The 19,496-nt window shown below is 33.5% G+C and overlaps 1 protein-coding gene across 1 annotated transcript in view; it reads right to left on the reverse strand.

Annotated features, from left to right (window-relative positions):
- Positions 1-19,496, reverse strand: part of LOC131066959 (agamous-like MADS-box protein AGL11) — a 219,519-nt gene that overhangs the window by 51,548 nt on the left and 148,475 nt on the right. Inside the window, exon 3 of the mRNA XM_058001863.2 lies at positions 4,305-4,366. Within this exon, the coding sequence (XP_057857846.2) occupies positions 4,305-4,366 (62 nt within the window). The remainder of the gene's footprint in view (positions 1-4,304; positions 4,367-19,496) is intronic.

The raw sequence follows: 19,496 nt of genomic DNA on the forward strand, positions 1-19,496 counted from the left end.
AGTCGAGTTGATGTTCCCTCAGTGATGTGACAGTTGAGGTACCCTTTGCCTAATGGCTTAAAGTGGTGGTAATAATGATCTTGATCCTTGAAGATTGCACTCAACGCATTTCATCAACTCATTAAGTAGTTGTTCATTATGTAGCTTTAAGAGTGTGAGTCCTATTTTAGAATACTAAGTTGGCCTTCTCTGTCATTTTTCTGCTAAGCTACAATGGATACTACTCTCATGCTTTTGGGGTTGAAACGCCAGATGGCCTTTGTTGGCAAGATCAAGGACGAGAGGCTAAGAGGCATTCTTGCCCAACAGAACCCTTTGATCTCTGGAGCGGTAATGAAATTTCTAGGGAGGGAATTCATTATGAATGAGGACTGAACCAGAGCAAATTCGAACATTGCAGCAATGTTTTTAGCCCTTGCAATGCATTTTGAGAAGGACAGGGACATTGTGGTGAAATTATGCAAGAAGGTTTTCATCAAAGACATCCTCGGTGAATTAGAATGGGTGATGGTCAATATAGATGAGGAACTCACAGCTCCCAAACCCCGGGATTATGACATCCTTATTAGGAAGAATAACCCAATTCCTCGCTCCCCCATTCTGGTAATTGATGACCCTGTGGCCTTCAAAGTTCTTCGTCCTGTTAGAAGCAGAAATCTCCTATTTCTCTCTTGGTTTCTCCAAGTTAAGAAACCCCCATGAGAGAAATGGCTCATGAACTATCTAGAGGCGAAGAATATTATAGTTATCCCTGATCATGTGCCTCTCCCTCGTTCCCCTGATGGTCCTTTAGTAGCTTCACCAGCGAGCACCAATTCCCTCCCCCCCCACAGGCCAAGCAAGAAAGGTTGAAGTCCCTACGGGGTGGCAAACTTCGAGGTTTCTATTTTGTTGTCAGAAGAAAACCTTTTTTAGTTTTCAGCAGTATCAGAATACTTTTATGTGATATATTTACTAGCTTATTTTTCTCTTGGATAGGAATGCCTCATAAATGATTTATCAAACTTTTTCCAATGGACTTGAGGCGGTATTGCCTCTTTGCTGTTCATGGGACTCATATATTTTGAACATATGTAGAAATGCAACCATATATCCATAATTAATATATAGATATTTGTATATATGATTATATAAATGCAAATTGTGGATCTTTCAATCTCTGTTTCTTCTGAGTTTTTTCCAGCACTCTCAGACGGGGCTTACTTACTTAGGTCTTTCATTTCTCTTTTAGTTGTCCTTTACCTATTATGAATAGTAGTGCTATCTTTTCTTGAGGGGCTTAGCTACCTTTGATAAGTAAATAACCAGGCACCTGCATTTAAGAATATTTTCTTACAGCTACGATCTTTTTGAAACGTCTCATGTTTAATTACTTTGGGAAGTTTCAACTTAGCTTTAAGATTTTGTTAAAGCATTTATGCTCTGCTACATTTTCCTCTATGTATGATCGGTCAGTCACCATCAAGCTACCTAGGCCCTTCATGAGTGCATTTTTGGTTCTATATATATATATATATATATATATCTATTTTCTTTTATCTTTCATGATTTTTTATAGACATTCTTCTATATAACTATATTTACATGTAGTTAGGAAAATATATGTTCATTTATTTTCTCCTTGTTCCTGCCCTTCTCTTAGTGTCTAAAATATACAGTCTTAGTTGTATATTTCTTTCCTCATCCCCCTCTCAATCTTATTTTTTGATCTTCAGTAATAATAGGGTATAATGACGCTGGGTCGCTTTAACTTACCCCCGAGGCTCTGTTTAATAGGGTCTCTGCTAAGCTTCTTTCCTTTCCTTGTGTTTGTTCAGTCTAGGCTCTCAAGATCTTTCATGGCCGCATTTTAGGCTATTCATAAAATCTATATTTACATTTACTCTTATATATATTTATATAAATATATACATATTCATATCCACTTATATAGATATATATATATATATAAGTAAATATATATATATGTATATATGTATATATATATGTATATATGTATATATATATATATATATACATATATATATATATACATATATACATATATATATACATATATACATATATATATACATATATACATATATACATATCTATATATATATATATACACACACACATATATATATATATATTTCTTTTTTCCTCTTCAGCTTTTTCTTTTATTTTTTAGAATTTTTTCCAATCTTGCATCCATTTAGAGTCCCATATGTTTTTATCGGCCTCTTTCTCAGCCTTTTTAGCTAATAGTCTCAGATGTTTATTTCATTAGTACTCTCTCATACTTAGCTCTTTCTCTAAGCATTCTCTAGCTTAATCTCTATAGGTAGGGGGCTGATCCTATATTATCTCACTTTAGTTCTCGTTTTAAAATCTTTGAAGAATTGCAGCTCCCTACGCTCTCTTTGCAAAAATATTAAGGAACCTGCCTCATCTATTAATACTAATCTATCTCCATCTCCGAAGGGTATTTATCATCGAATTTATACTATGCCTCTAAGTTTTTTGAGACTAACTCCTTGAGTTTCTACATCTTAACAAGGTGTTCTCAAGCAGGTATTCTTATTGTATCTTGGAATTCATTCATCAATAGGGATAGTATTCGAGCACATAAACAAGAGATGGTAGACAGATGATTCATAACTTTGGATGGCCAAACCTCAAATGGGGGGACTTTATCTACAATCTTGGCTTATGAAAGATATATTGACTTATAACGTAGAAAAATGAGGTTAAGCACTTAGAGACAATTCGAAAGGATCTCTAACCTCACCGTTTATAATGTTCTATCTATATCCCTTGGTATATGTTCTGTAATGACAGGTCTTGTAGGATAATTGGCTAAGGGAGCTCCCTAGCTTGATAGATAAAATTCTCTTGTATTAAATGTTACTAATAATCTGGGCAAGTTATTGAATACTAACCATGCAGATGGAGCAAAGCCATCTTTAATCAAAGATCAGGAACTATAAGCAATCACAACTCAAATCCAAAGCCATGGTTCAAGGTTTTCAATGACAAATGAAAATTGTAATCAAGGGCTTGTAAGGGAGAGAAACATCCTCCCACTTGCTCACCCTAGCCCGGGGTGCTGATGTAAGATTAGAATCTGTGACTACTTGTATAAGATGTAGAGATTATCTGGGCTACGGTCCCGGACAAGGCCGGAGGTTTTCTCGCCTCCACTCTTTCCTACCGGCGCCCGCACGAGTGGAGTAAAGTAAACTTGTAAAAATGATTAATAAAATTCTTGACCTCGGCCTCTTACCGATCAAAAAAACAAAAAAACAAAAAAAACATAAAGAGTTGTATGATATATTCAAACACAAAAAAATAAATAAATAAATGAATTTTCTTTTGAGTTTAAAAAGAAATGACTTTCAAAAATGAAAAAAACTAAAGAAAACAATAGATACTTTTAGTTGGCAACATCATGTTTTATTATGACCACCTATCATTATACATTTAGAAAATATGTTTTGAATACTTATTATAAGAGAAAAGAGTATCTATAGCTGAATTTTACCATAAAAATCTATTTAGAGGAATATTTTTTCTTATAAATTTAATAAATATGGTTTATCGAGATAACAATCATCTAAGAAATATATATATTTTTTTGATATTTTGCATTAAATTTAGTTCATTTAAGTTTAAATTATAAGATAATAAAATATTTTTGCATGATTTTTTTTTACAACAATAAAAAAATGATGGTATTAATTATATAAAAATGTTTTTGGTGTGTCTAAATGTCAATTATGTTAATCTCTAGGTACATAATTTTTTTTATCTTCACGATATACTTAATGATATACTTAATTGAAAGTGGAAAGTTATGAGCAATTACTTTTGTAGATAATTATTATGATAAAATGATAAATAATTAATTTTATTATAATTTAAAAAAAATTTTTAAAAGTTAGTGGCATCATTGGATTCATGGCGCTTCATGTTTATTGGTCAAATAATAATTAAAATAAGATAAAAATAATTTATTTTGATTATTATGCCAAAAAACTTCTTGAATAAATATAACACACTAAAATATCCATGTTCAATAATTTAGGAGCACACTTTTATGATCTTTTAAATGTTTTCATTTGTTGTTAAGTTGAATTTTTTTCATATGCATGCAATTTTATTCTTAAAAATGTATTATGTTGGCATAATAGTATCTATAACACTATTTAAAATTTTGGCCAATAAAGATGAATCTTAATATGGGATCATCATTCTAAAATTATAACAAAAAATATGCATATATAAAAATACAAAAATATAGCATGAAGGTATTTTCATACCTGTTAGTACTTTTTAAGAGATCAATTTGTTGCCTAAGCAATTTCAACTCTTGTTCCATAATCTGCAAATAAAAGAAATGGTCAAATACATACAAAAATAATTTAGAAAAAAATAACTTCTTTCAAATGTATGTTATTAAAAAATTGTTCCATATTTTAAATATAAAGAAAAATAGTTAAACATATCAAATTAAATAGTTTAAAAGATAAATACTTTTATAATATTTTCTATAAATAAATAAATATTTTGAAAAAAATTAATTACATAATTTTTTTTAATTTAATATTCAAAATAATATAAAATTAATTTATTACTCTATTAACAATTTTTTATTTTAATAATACTAAAAATAATTATTGATTAAATTATGTATACGTATTAGAAATGTCACACTATTTTTAAAAATAAAATCTTTTTACATCTACACCATTCATTCCCACACTATATATCTAAATCCACACCATTCACATATATATAAAGCTAAACTAAACTATAATATTTTTTTTAATAAACTCATCTTAATTGATGTTAGTCATTCATTTCTAGTCTTCCCCTCGAAGATAACTTGCATTGGAAGCTAATGCATCTTGACCATCCATTTTCATACATCTTTAATTATAAACCATTCACATCCTCAATAAGAAATATATATAAATCTAAATCAACATATATTTATCAAATTATGGATGATCTCTTGATCTTGATAGGTATGAACTATACAATTATTAAAATATCCTATGAGTAACCACATCAAGGATCAATCCCATTCAAAAATAAAGTTAAAAATTCTATATTTTATTGATTATTCTCTCTATTTTTTTCATATTAATGTTCTAATGCACTTTTCAGTTTTAAATAGGGATCATATATTTACATTTATTTCATGTTATTAGTTTCAAGTATAAGATTGTATTATTACACTCAATCATTAAAAACCAAAATCAACATTCCACTTAAGCATTGAACTATCAAAACTAATCTTAATTGATCTTAACCTATTAATTTTAGTCTAAATCCAAACCATTAGGCAATCAAAAAATTAAAACCTTAATGACTGGGGCATATTATGACCAATGTCATCCCACCAAATTTATATTTAATTTCTTTGATAACCAACGTCTTGTTGACAAGAGGTAGAAGCTTTAGGCTTCTAAATCCTCTGATAATGCTTATGTGGATTTGGAGAGATTTGATAAGGGTAATCAAGTGGTGACCGAGAAGGGACCGTGTTCTTGTACATAGGGCAACTTAAAGAAGTTTGCTGAGTAGGCTAATTTTTTTTTGTAGGAGATGAACAATAGGTATCAAAATATAAACCAATTGGAGGATGATCTTGTTGAGGCCCACAAAAACCTCCATAAGTGGTGTTTGTTTATTTATCTATTCTATTTTTGGGTTTATACTTGTGTCTTTGTTGGTGGCATGTTCCTTCTTTTTGCTAGATGTGGGCTATTGGTTGGTTGTGAGTATCTTTATGATAGCTCCTTGTAAATAAGGTTTTAGGTCCCTTTCAATCATTGCTTTACCCTTAATAAAAAATATTACTTCTTCTAATTGCAACAAAATTTCAAAGAAGGGAGAATTCAGATATAAAAATTGACCACATCTTAATGACAAATATAGCCTCACCACTTTCACCATTTTTTATTCCATCTGAAACCCATACTAACCAATTTGTATCATTTTTTTTAATTCATAAAATATAATCAAAATTACAACAAAAATTATTAAAATTTATAAAACTTTACATACAAGGTTAAAATTTATATATAACTATAATCAACATATACAATATTACAAGAAGGCATTCCCATTTCCCAAAACAAGCCCACTAAGAACTCAACCTAGAACAAACATATATAGGAGGATAAACTAAAGATCCTATCCTACAACCCACAAGAAGATAACAAACACATGCTAGTCAAACCATTAAAATAATTCCTAAAAAGTTGCAAATAAAATAAGACCCCAAAATTCAAAGTCAAGTCTCAAATGAAAGCAATCACCCCTTAGAGAAACAACCAACAAGATAAAATCACAAAAGGGGGGGCCAACCAAAAAAAAAACCATTCCACCTCCTAGTACAATTCATCCAAGTGGACCACCTATGAATAAGGCTCACTCTAACAAAGCCCATTTTACGAAAGGAGCACATCCATTCAAAAAGAAGGTAAAATATTCTATTTTGAATTCAATACTTATTATGTTTGATTCCACCTTCATTCTCTATATTCAGTACTCTTAGATTTAGAATAGGAATACTCGCATTTTTGTCCTATTATTCATTCCAATATAAGGTTATACCAACCTTTTATAACTTGTCCACATTATTTCTCACACTTATAAATTCACTTGAAGAGATTCTCACATGAAAAGGAATATTTCCATGTTAATTTGAAATGTTAAAATTAATTAACATGGATTTCCTATTACATTATGTAATGTGTATTAAAAGTATTGGTTGATATGAATTAATCACAATAGTTTAGAAACTACTAAGGATGTTTGTAATATAGTACTTACTCTTATCAAATTTGGAGAAAAAAACTGAATCATATTTTAGACTTATTTTGGACACTTTATGGATGAGTATCAATCTGATAGGTTCATTAATGCAATATTAAATTTTTGTTTATTTCTATTTCTAAATATATAATTTTACTATTAAAAAGTATTTTAGAGGCTAATGAAGTCAAATAGAAATCAAGGCAATTGATTGAACAAGGTAAGATATATTTCAAGTTCATTAGCTTGTGGATCTTTAATTATTGTAGTTCCAAATAAACACATAATGTGTTTAATGAGTGTTGTTTACTAACCTATGCCATGGGAACTTGGGTGAATCCTCTATTCCTACACAAGACATACCTAACATTGTGCAGAACCATTTCCCTCATGATTCTCATGACGTGGATAACTCTATTAATCAAGTGACTATTGAACAATTGGGGGGACTTCACAAGAAATTGGGAATGTTTCAATAATGTATGAGTCAAGAACACCTAGGTGGAGAGGTAGTCCCCTTGATTTAGTTTTTGAGGAGATTGATTCAAAGTAATGAACACGGTGTGAATGTGTTGCGTGAAATTTCTCATATTGTGGATACTAATATTATGCCACTAAAATATTGTGCCAAAGTGCTTCATTTCTCAAATCCTACAAATCAAGTTGATTCTTTCATTGCTATGTCCACATCTTCACCTAATGTGCCTACATATACATCTTCCATCATGTCTACCTCTATAGAAAATGTTAATGCCACACATGTTCTAGTCATGGGGGAAATCTTATGAATAAATACTCTTACATACCTCCTTCCACTGGCCTTCCATTTTTTTAACAGCCCTCTCCTTTACCCACTCATCACAATGTTCCACCTACCTATCATAATTGTTACATCTCCATCACTCTCCAAAATATCCAACTCCAATTCATCCATTAAAGATACTATAAACCAATCCAAATTAAATATTCCTACATGTCATATTGCTAGCTCACTTTTTGATGACATCATTCATACTCTATGCCACAATGCATGGATATTCCCCATTTAAAGACATACATTGGAAAAATTGACCCTTAAACTCATGTAAAAACATTTCAAACTTTGTGTAGTGACTTCTCACATGATCATAGACTCATGAAAAAAATATTCACCCATACGTTGAGATAAAGAACCTTGCAATGGTTTTTCTCCTTGACTCCTCATTCAATTTATTCTTTTTATAAATTGTCTAATGTATTTGTGCAATATTTTCAAAACAATATTTGTCATTAAATTACTTTAACTAATTTGATCTATTGTAAATAAGGAGTTAAAGAAAAAGTGATTGATTTTATTGGTAGATATAAACATTTACATTCGCAAATTTCTTATCTTGTGCTTGATGGTGATGTCTAAATAATTTTCATTAATAATTTTCAAAAGGATATTAGTTATAAGATTTTATTTTCTGATTATGCATCTTTGACACAATTATGCACAACACTTCATAATTATCTTCTTCTGTGAGTCAATTTGAATCCTCTTCATCATTAGCTCTAATTGATAAGAATGAGGATGCTTATCAATATTTTTAAAAATTTCTAAAGAAAAGTAAGAATTTAATTAAAGATCAATAATAATTCTTCTAAACATTTTTATTCTCAAGTGAATGTTGCAACACCAATTGTAGCCTCTTTAGCATCAATCTTTACATGTTGTAATTTCACTCCTATTTTCAAATCATTGTATAGTATCATGCTTAAATAGATTAATTCTTATGTGATGCAGATTCGTCCTATTAAATCCATAAATATCTCTAAGCCTTTGCAAGCTTCCTTTGACCCTAAAGCCTTTTTCCAATACCATAATCATCTTGCAAATATGATATTGTTTTGTCATTGATGTTAACCAAGGTCTGGAAGTATGTGACTAGTGGTACTATATCAGGTGTCTTCTCATATTGTTGTATGATGGTTGATGATAATGACTATAGATGATATATTTGGTCATCTCATGGCTATTTTGGATCATTGAGGATGTATTTAGATGTTTGCAATAGATTTTAGTTAAGTGTAATCGTTTCAATAAACAATCTATTAGATAAGGTTCAATATTATAGTCCACATTGTGTTGCATTGATTCATCTTTTCTCACATTTGTAGTATGATGTTGGTAAATGTAAAAGAATGTTATATTCAAGGTTTCATGTTCTCATTTTATCCACAACTAATTTGGGGTTTGTCTGAGTGTTGGTTCTATAGTAACAATGTACCTCTTTGCCAGAATACTTTGCTTTCCTCCATTTTCTGACGTTTCTAGTGTTTTGATTCTCTAATATAGTATTGTTAGTGTCAAGTGATTCTATGTTGTGCATCCATAATTATTTTGGAGGTCTCCATTGCAATTTGAGTATGTTTGACTAGGTTGCATTACGAGTTTTATCTACTCGACTTGTCTTAAGCATTTCTAGTTTGTGTGATAACATGCAAAGTTGTAGGTGATGATTCGAGAGTAATAGGAATGTGCATTAATATTGTGTGATGCTTGACATCCCTTATTTCCCTTTTGTCTTTCTTTGGAGAAAGAATTTGGGACCAACTATTTTACTCTACACATAAAATCTAGTTAGGCCATCCTAGTAGATGTATCTTGTGTGGATGATATCGAAAGGATAAGTTCTTTTGGATGATTGTATGAGTTGTAATATGTATGAGTTGTAATAAGAAGTCAAGAATAGTTTATGGTGAAGGTGTTCAATTTTAAATGAGAAATAATGAAGTCAATTTTAAATGTTTATAATAGTGAATTGTAATCAACATTTTAGAGAATATGCTTCTACTCAATTCAACAATAATTAATCTTTGTAATGAGATATATTGTATCTTTCCATGAAGAAGTGATCTTCAATGTTTTGCAAGTCCAATGCATCTTTCCCTAAGGTTGTGTGCCTTATCCTGGAAGTCCTGATCAGGAGTAGTGTGCTTCCTTGGCCTAGAGCCTAACACTTTGTAATCAGTTTTCATATAGCGAGATAGTTCTTATTGTATTTTTTCCCACATTGGGTTTTCCACATAGAATCTTGGTGTCCATATGTGATTGATCTTTTTTTCATGTTTTTACTTTTGTACATACGATAATTGGAATGAATGTAAATGAATTATTTAGTTTTACTATATAATATATGTTAATTCACACCTCCCTCTCAACATTCACAAGTGTTCAACTATTGGTATCAAAGTGAGGTTCCTAAAGAAACGATCTAACAACTGAGGTATATCAAATATTTGAAAATAATGTTTGTGTAGTGTTATAAAATTGTGACCCTAGCAATTTTTGACCGTATTAGGGTCCTCACGTACATGAGATCAAATCCCCTAACCTGATCGGAGGCTAGAGACTACTCAACCCTCAGAATCTTCTTCTCCCTTGGCCTCTGCACCACCTTGTCTGCACTATGCCCTAGAGAAAGGGGTAGGATAGGGATGTGGCACCCCTTTCCCCCCTAGGACAAGGGCATGGTGCCCTTGTCCTCCCAGGATAGGGATGTGGTGCCCCTGTCCCTAAACATGCATTGTAGGTTGTGCAGTGAGTTGGAAACTTCCCCGATGTTGGCCTATGACAAAAATCAATTTCATTAACCCTAATTGACATATATTTAAGTTGCATTTTCCATCTCATTTGGAGAGGTTCAAGAAGCTGGATAAGTTGGATGAGTGGGAATTTTATATGAGATCAAGCATTCAAGCATTCTTTTCCAGCATTGAGCATTCTCAAGTCTCCCTTCAAGTCTAGGTGTTGCATTCAAGTCAAGGATTCAACCATTGAAGAGGAGATTGATTCGAACATTCAATTCCACACAAGCATTTCTATCAACATTGCTATCACAACCTCCCTTGAGGTGATTTACATTATAGTCTTTCATTTACATTTACTTGCAAGCACTTTGTTTCATTAATTGGTTAATTCCAAAACTAGGGTTTGACCTGAAGGCAAACCCCCAATCCCAACCCCTTTTCCTCTCTTTTCTATGTGTAGGTTGCAGGTGTGCAGTTGTGCTTTCGTATTCGGGCTCCATTTGTAGAGGTGGGAAAACCCTTTTCGTTTCACGGATTTTTCGGAGGACCGTGTACATTCCCGCCACGATCTGGATAAATTTTCCTCAAATTCACAGGGCGACTTCATCTCGACATATTACTACCAGATCTAGGTGCACAACTTCATCCCATACTCTGATATCAAGTTATAATCAGTTCTTTGTCACTTTTGCACTACATAATTCAATCAATTCCTTTCCATTTCAAATAGGAAGAGGGGATCAACTTATCATTCCCATTTCATTTAGAATTCTATCTTCTTCTTTGGAGGTTGAATCTAGTGAATTTTCCTCTCCTCTTCCAATGTAATTAGGTGAAAAGTGTTTGAAGGGAAATCCGTAGTTGAACTCTCATCTCTCCTTGGAGGGAAAGGGTAGTTTTCCTCTTCATCTCTCATTCACACATTTTTCACCCACCATTACATTTTGGTGAACCCGATGTCTTGCATGCTTTCCTTTGAACAAAATTGCATATTTTTCATTCGCAAGTTTCAAATTTCTGCAAATTTAGTGGTTAAATCATTAAAAACTCTAGTTTTTCAAACTAAAATTGAACTTGTGATTTGTAAAAATTGCTTGTGGTTATCTTAGATCTAAAAATTGTTTTGCTTGTCAAATTCAATTTCATCATTGTCTTGTTCAATTTATAAATCAAATTTGCAAAATTAAGTTGTTACTTGTTAATACCCCAATTTTAAAAAATCATCTTGAACTTGTGCAAAAATTGGATTTTTATTTAATTTTCAGATTTGTGATTGTTCTCAGCCTTGTTTTCATTCCTACAATTCAAATTTTCAATTTCCCTCCTTTTTCCCAAAATTCAAATTTCAAAATTAAGTGGTTAGGTCATAAAACTCTAATTTTTAAATTTCATTGGATTTTGTGCAAATTTCAGTCAATTTAATTCCAATGTAGATTTCTAAACATTTTTCAAGGTGTCCCTATCCATTATGTTTGACCTTTTTCAAATTTGCAATTCAATTTCTCTTTTTCTTCAAAACCCTAATAGGGTCCTATTTTTACATTTGAACCTTCATTTCGGCCATCTAGAAATTATAAAATTTGTCAATTTTTTGGGGTTAGCTTTGAAATCATCGTAATATTCATCCCTGAAAATTTCAAAAAAAGTTGGTCGGACCATGTGCATTCTTGCTACGATCCTTGACTTTTTTCTCGTAATTTTAGGAGACTGTTATGACTGTTTTTAATAGCCTAAATCCAGAAGGTTGGCTTTTGATCCCTCTAGAATTGGAAATACCTCCAAAATTCAACATTTCAAATTGCAAGAATTTTTTTAAAATTAAGAGGTTAATTATAGTCTGCCTTGATTTTAAAAATTCTGATTTTAAAATTAAGTGGTATTCCCTTGGCCCTAATTTTAAAATTCCAATTTCCTTTCATTTTTGGAAATTGTGTCATCCTCTTCCTCCAACAAAATTCAAATTGTGTAGACATTATTTTCTTAAATATTGCATTACTCAATTTTGTAAGATTTGTTCCTATACCTCAAAATTCAAAATTCAAAGTTCAAATTTTCCCTCTAGTGCTTGAGTTTTACCACTATTAGTCCTACCTATACTATCCCCATTAGATGAAGCATTAGAATTAAGGCCTCCAAAGGTTTATTTACTAAGGATGTGGAGCCTAATTTGGGTGACTTCTTTAATGAGGATCATACTAATTCTTTCCATCCTAATCATGCACTTATTCACCCCATTGATGAATCCCATGATGAAGAAGAATCTTTAACTAGAGTCTCTATGGATAAACTTTCCACATTGGACAATCAATTTGATAACTTTCAACAATGGATGTCCCAAGAATATCCTAATAGTGAATCTCTTCTATTAATTGAAGGCCTTAAATGCATGATTCAAAGTGATAAGAATAGAATTGATATATTGTGTGGCATTGCACATATTGTTGATTCTAATGTCAGACCTATCAAGAGTTGTGCCGAAACCCTAGGTTATTCACAACTTTGAACACAAGTCAATCCTTCAATTCCTTTGACTACTATTATGACTAGTATTCCTACTTTTACCTCTAACATCATGGCTACTTCAACTCAAAATGTCATTCCTACAACCATTGGTCATGGGGGTAATCCCTCTTCTTCATTTAATCCTCCATATTTACCTATGTCTTCCATAAGTATTCCTATTATTCCTCAACCAATCAATGTGACACAAGGGGGCAATTACTTCAGCAACTTTGTTCCTCCTTTAAGTGTCCCTTTTCCTACCCAATCATCACCTATGCCTACTTATCATAATGTCCCACCACCTTATTCTCAATCCATGCCTTCCTTTAATAACATCACATCACCTTCTCAATCAACAATGTCTAACCTCAATTCTTCTACCGAAGTTACAATTAACAATCTTGCTCAAACCATGTCTTCCTTACAACAACAAATTGCTTCTATGAATCAATCCAAGTTTAGTGTGCCCACCTTTGATGTTGCAAGCCCACTTTCTCTTGATATTGTTAAAGTCATGCCACCTAAACATGTTGAGATCCCTGAATTAGAACTCTATAATGGGAAAGGTGATCCTCTTACGCATGTAAAAACATTTCAAACCTTGTGTACCGATTTTGCTTATGATCAAAAATTGCTTGCAAAATTGCTTACAAGAACACTAAGAGATAAGGATTTACAATGGCATTTCTCTTTGCCTTCTTATTCTATCACTTCCTTTCAACAACTGGCAAATGCTTTCATCCAACAATTTCAAAACAACATTGCTCCTAAAATCACTTTGACTGAATTAATGCATTGTAAACAAGTTGTTAAAGAATAAGTGACTGATTTCATTGGTAGACATAAGCATTTGTGTGCTCAAATTTATTTTCATGTACCTGATAATGATATTCAAAGAATTTTCATTTCTAATTTACAAAAAGATAACAGGGAAAATCTTCTTCATTCTGAGTTTACTTCCTTTCCGTAGTTGTGCACAACACTCTATAATTATTAACTGGCTCTGAGTCAAATGGAGCAATCCACTCCTATGTCTCCGAGTGATAAGGGTGAGAGTTTTCAATAACCATTTGTGAATTTCAAACCAACAACACTGTGAATGCTACAATAGGTGTTCCTTCTATTCCTAAATTTTTCCAAAGAGAAAGACAATTTACTTCTTTGAATGAATCTTTACATAGTATTATGTCTCAATTGTTGCAAATAAATGTTATCAAACTTCCTCCTATAAAACTAGTTGATCCTTCTAAACTTGCATCCCCTTATTTTGATAACAATTCATTTTGTCAATTTCATTGTCAGCCTGGTCAAGATACTGAGTAATCTTTCGCATTGAAAAATAAGATTCAAGATTTGATTGATAATAATGCTATATCTATGGTAGGTGTGAATGATAAAGGTAATAAATCAATAGCTCCTCCTAATCAAAATCTTAAGATTTTCACTGATCCCTTGCCTTCTCATACCTCTAACGTTATTGAGATCATTCCTAATTCTTTCTCTTCTAAGGAATTCACCTCTATGGCTCCAAACTTGGTTAATATGGTAGAAAAATGAGATATGCCTAAGGATCCTTGTATTACATTTGACCCTAGTGAGATCATTAGAGCACTCGATGGCCCTTCATACATAGTTGTGAAGGTTAAGGATATACCTTGCCATGGTGCCCTTATTGATCCCTCTTGCATGGTTAATGCCATCACTAAGAAATATCTTTTCCCTTTGCGATTACATAAACCAGTATATGATGCTTCTAATGTGGTTGTGAAGTTATTTGATGGCTTTTCTTGTCCTACCATTGGCTCTATCACCCTTCCTATTGAAGTTCATACTAAATCCATGGATGTTGACTTTGTTATCATACCCTCTTCTGAGAAATTCCGTGTGAAGTTGGGCTATCCTTAACTATCTTCCATAAGGATATTTCTTCTCCAATCCACAAGTGTTTGAAATTTACTCACAATGGAGAAATCATAACCATGAACCACAACTTATTTCGTCCATCCGAAAGAAGCCCCGGTGTTCCTATTGATTTCTTTTGGCCTAAACAATTTCAAACTCTTCCATCAAGGAGTGATGCTCTTTTTCCATCTTATAAAAAATGAAATAAATATGATTTTATCCTTAAGTCAACCTAGATCCCTAACACTTGACATTCCTATTATTCTTCAAGATGAGGTTCTTCCCCTCACGGATAGAACTAATCTCCCTCCTAAGGAAGATCGTCAACCTATTCCTATGGATGTGACTATACTTTCTCCTAAGAAGAACAACAATATTCTTCCTAAGGTTAGACCTATACCTCCTCCTCATGATGGACCTGGTCTTCTTCCTACACCTAAAATTCCTCCTTTCTATGGCGCAGTTCCACCTCCTTCCTCTTATCAAGAGAAGAGTCTCACTTCTCCTCTTGTTCAACCTAAAAGACCTCAACCTAAACCTTCAACTATCACAAAGAGAAACATTCCTACTTTTTCAAGTGTTTCTCCTCCTTCTTAGCCTTCCACTAAGACTCGATGAAATCATTGTGTGAGAGAATGTCGATGAAGATGCCATGTTTAAGCTCGTGAAGCTATCCCTCAAAATACTCAATCTCCTTAGACACCGACAGTTGACATGATTCTCTTTTCTCACAAGCAAGATGTTTTTGATTATGGGAAAACTAGGTTTTGAAGGGACCCCAAAACCCTTTACAAAGGAACCATAAAAGATAAAAGCATTAAGAAACTAAATGGGATAGACAACGAAAAAACCAGCAAAGTGCTGGGCAAAAGCCAACACAAAAGTCCAACACTACCAACAACAACCAACACAAATAGAAAAAAGACAAATTACATTATGTTTTTAAGGACATTAGCCAATTTCTCGCTAATCCCTTACATTTCTTTGATATTCTCCCTGAGGATAGGGATTTCCTTTGATGAAGCCAAGGCAACCTTTTTCAAGCTCGCTCTGGTCCTTTTAGTGACACCTCTAGGAGCACTATCCACATTCCCAGCCTTAGTAGCAACCTCTTTAGCATCAAGGTCCACAATAGACTTGGTAGGGCTGGGACCATCAAGGTGTTTGGCTATTTCCTCCATGTTTCTGGTTGCAGAGTTGAGGATCTCTAGAATCAAAATCAAGAATTTCTTCATGGCAGCCTTCCCATCCTCCAGCTTGCTGATCTGAACTTCCAGCTTCTCAACCTTTTCGTCCATTTCTTTTTCCATTTTCCAGGTTGCTTTCACCTTTCTGTCCCTTCTCTTCCTGATGTTTAGCCTTTTTTTTCCATTTTATTAATTCTTTCATAAACCCATCTATCGAAACCCACATGAGCATCAGACTGGTTCTTAAGCTTATCCAGGATAAGCATACTATTATTCATCTCATCACCATCTCTATTCTTTTCCATGCTCGTATCCTCCTTATCCTTGTTCAGCTCTATTTCCATTTCCTTGTCCTCCTTTTTGTTTTGGTTATCTGGTTCCTCCATGGGTTGGTTGTTGAGATCACCAAGGCTTGCACTATGGGTAGGTTCCTCCTTATTACCTTCATCCTCTTCTTGTTTTTCCTTCTCATTATCACTGTCCATTCTGGATGTTTCCTTGATCAAGTTGTTCTGATCAAAATCTTCCTCTTCTCCTCCTTCCTCTTCCCCCACTTCCTCATCTTTCTAGCTCTCCACCCTATCAGTATCATCAGTCTCCATACCACGACCTTCTTTTACCGTATACTCAAGATCAACCTCCACATCCTTATGTTTATGGCTCAAATCCGTGTCCTCCACATTTTGCTTTGCAGAGCCTTTTTTAGCCTTTTTACTCTGTTTCTACTCATCCTTGCTAGGCCCAAAATCCTCACTTTTCCTCTTGCCTTTGCTCAGGGATATTGACATCCTTTTGTTTTCCTGATTCACCAAAATCTTACAATGCTCATAAATGAACAAAATAAGACCATAATGTAGCACAGGAGAAGAGGGGTTCTTACTATGCTTGTTCAACGAGTGCGACAGGGACTTGAAAAGGTAATAAGGAAGAGACACCCTTTTCTCATACCTAAAGTAGTTCAGAAGCACAAAGTGATAGGTATGGACCCTAGCAAAGCGGCCTTCCACAGTGATATACTCCATAATGGCATTAAGCACAAAACCCCAAATTTTTTAATGTTAGACATTTCATAATACCCCCTAGACGCTTTGCCTAATTTAGCTCTCTCCTTATCTTTGTGCGGAAAGAGCTTCACAACATTATTGGATACTTTTAGGTCCCTAAAGAAATTGAGGCCAATATGGGGCATACCTGTGACTGTAGAGATGAGGTCCACGTCCAACTTGAATTTGACACCATGGATTTTGAAAGTGCCATTTTTCCAGTTTTCAGTCACTCTAGTAAGCGCCAAGTTAACTCTACTTTTGTCATAATCCACCAGTTTTTCCATGAACGACATCATAAAAGCCTTCTCCATCTTCGTCCAGACCTTGGGCATCTCCCGCCATCTAGAAGGGTTATCAGGTTCCTCTCTTCTAAGGTCATCTCCCATTCTTGAATTCCTTTTGCAATTTTTATGTTTCAGCAAATTCGAAGCGAGATCCTAGATGACACTCAAACACTTGAAAATAAGCACCCACAAATTGTGTGAATTTTTTAATATTCTTATTTAAAACTCCGCCCTTTTGACAAGCTATCATCTCCTTTTTAAAGTTTTGATGTTTAATCATTAATACAACCATGATTAAAATGCAATCTTTCTTTCCACATAATTTCGTCCTTTCTAATGAGGTCTCTAATATTGAAATCAATATTATCTTCACCATTCCATATGCTTTGTTTTTTGGATATAACGCCAAGGTTAGCAAGACTGTCCATGATGACATTTTTTTCCCTAAAAGCATGCTCAATAATAATAGATTTAAAACCAGTAATAATTTCTCTGGCCTTAAAAATGATATTTTCGATAGACCACGAAGGCTCAGCTTCACCCTTTAGGCATTTAATAATATGAAGAGAATCTCCCTCTAGCCATAAATTGTCATGATTGATATTTTTAGCAATAATCAAAGTATTAATGGCAATTGAAGCTTTAGCATAATGGCTCGTTTGGTTACCCAAAGGACCAGCAATAGCCACAAGACAACCTCCAGCAAAATTCCTAACAATACCCCCATATCCAACATTGCCAGGATTTCCCTTAGATGCCCCATCAAAATTGGCCTTGATCCATCCTTGGGGAAGAAAGATCCAGAAAATACCATCTATACCTTTATCCTTGCTATTTCTGCTATTGGAAAGGTTCCATCTTTCATTAAAATCTTCCCTAGCAGATAATCCATTATCAATGCCATATAAGAAATCATGGATCCCTAAAAATCCTATTGTTATGCTCCTTCCAGATGTTCTAGGTGACAATGGGGAGAATAAGTTTCCAGAGCTCAACATTCTTAGAATTAGAGCTAGGGCAAAACCATTGCTACCATAACTCTTCTAGTGAGTTCAGGAAACTCCAACTCAACTTCCACTTATTAAGAATTATATTCCAAATATCCTGACTGAAAGTGCACTAGTAGAGGATATGACAGACAAACTCCTCCTCCCTACAATAAAGAGAGCACCTATTAGGAAAAATAAATCCATGCTTATGGAGATTATCAAGGGTTAGCACCTTATTTTGGATAAAGATCCAAAATAAGATATTAATTTTGGGAGTCAAATTCTTCATCCGCACTTTCGCCCACAAAGGAATCTCATCCGAAACTTTGTAATGTATAGAGACAGTTGAAGAAATAGAATATTGCCCATCAGAAGTTTCCTTCCAAATCATACAATCCTTAGAATGCTCCATGAAGATTTTGGAAGAGAGAAAGGTATCCAAAAATATTAGGCCCGGACAAACCTGGATAAACTAAATCCACTTACCATTTCCTCAGTAGTCCCTAACAAGGTCTCCATACCTACTTTTAAACCAGTATTTCCATTCATTAAGAATGGGGATTCCCTCTAGCGGTTTATCCAATAGCCATTTGTCCTCCCAGAATCTGATAATTCTCCCATTATCCAGTTTCCACTTTCTTCTAGCAGCAACCCATACTTTAGCCGTTTGAACAACATTCCAAATAGTAGAGCCATCCACAAGGAAGGAATTATTAATAAATTATTCATCAGATGGTTGTATATGAAGGTATTTCTTTTTCCAAATGGAATTCCATTCCCTTTCCTCCCCTTTCATTCTCCAAATTTGTTTAGCTAACATGGCATTGTTCATAGTCATAATGTTCCTTATTCACAAGCCCCCAAAAGCCTTAGGAGTGCAAATATTATTCCAGGCAATAAGGGGGATTCTATTTTTATCTTCCACTCCCGACCATAAGAATTTTTTTTGTATTCTTTCAATGGCCTCAACAAACTTCCTAGGGATCTTAAATAGACTAAGGGCATAGATTCTTGCAAGAAAGATATTAAACCTACATGTCCAAATCATAAGTTGCACAAAACATGTGATGGCTTTACTCCATTTCATGTTCTTGCTCCTCTTTCTCTAAACTTTGATGAAGAAATGGGTGAAAATGTTATTCATGATGGAACAACTCCTAATTATTTTGATAGTGAGTATGAATATGTTGATGTGGACAAGCATTTATCAAATGAATTTTC

The sequence above is a fragment of the Cryptomeria japonica genome, chromosome 3 (assembly GCF_030272615.1).
Source record: "Cryptomeria japonica chromosome 3, Sugi_1.0, whole genome shotgun sequence".
Taxonomy (NCBI): Eukaryota; Viridiplantae; Streptophyta; class Pinopsida; order Cupressales; family Cupressaceae; genus Cryptomeria; species Cryptomeria japonica.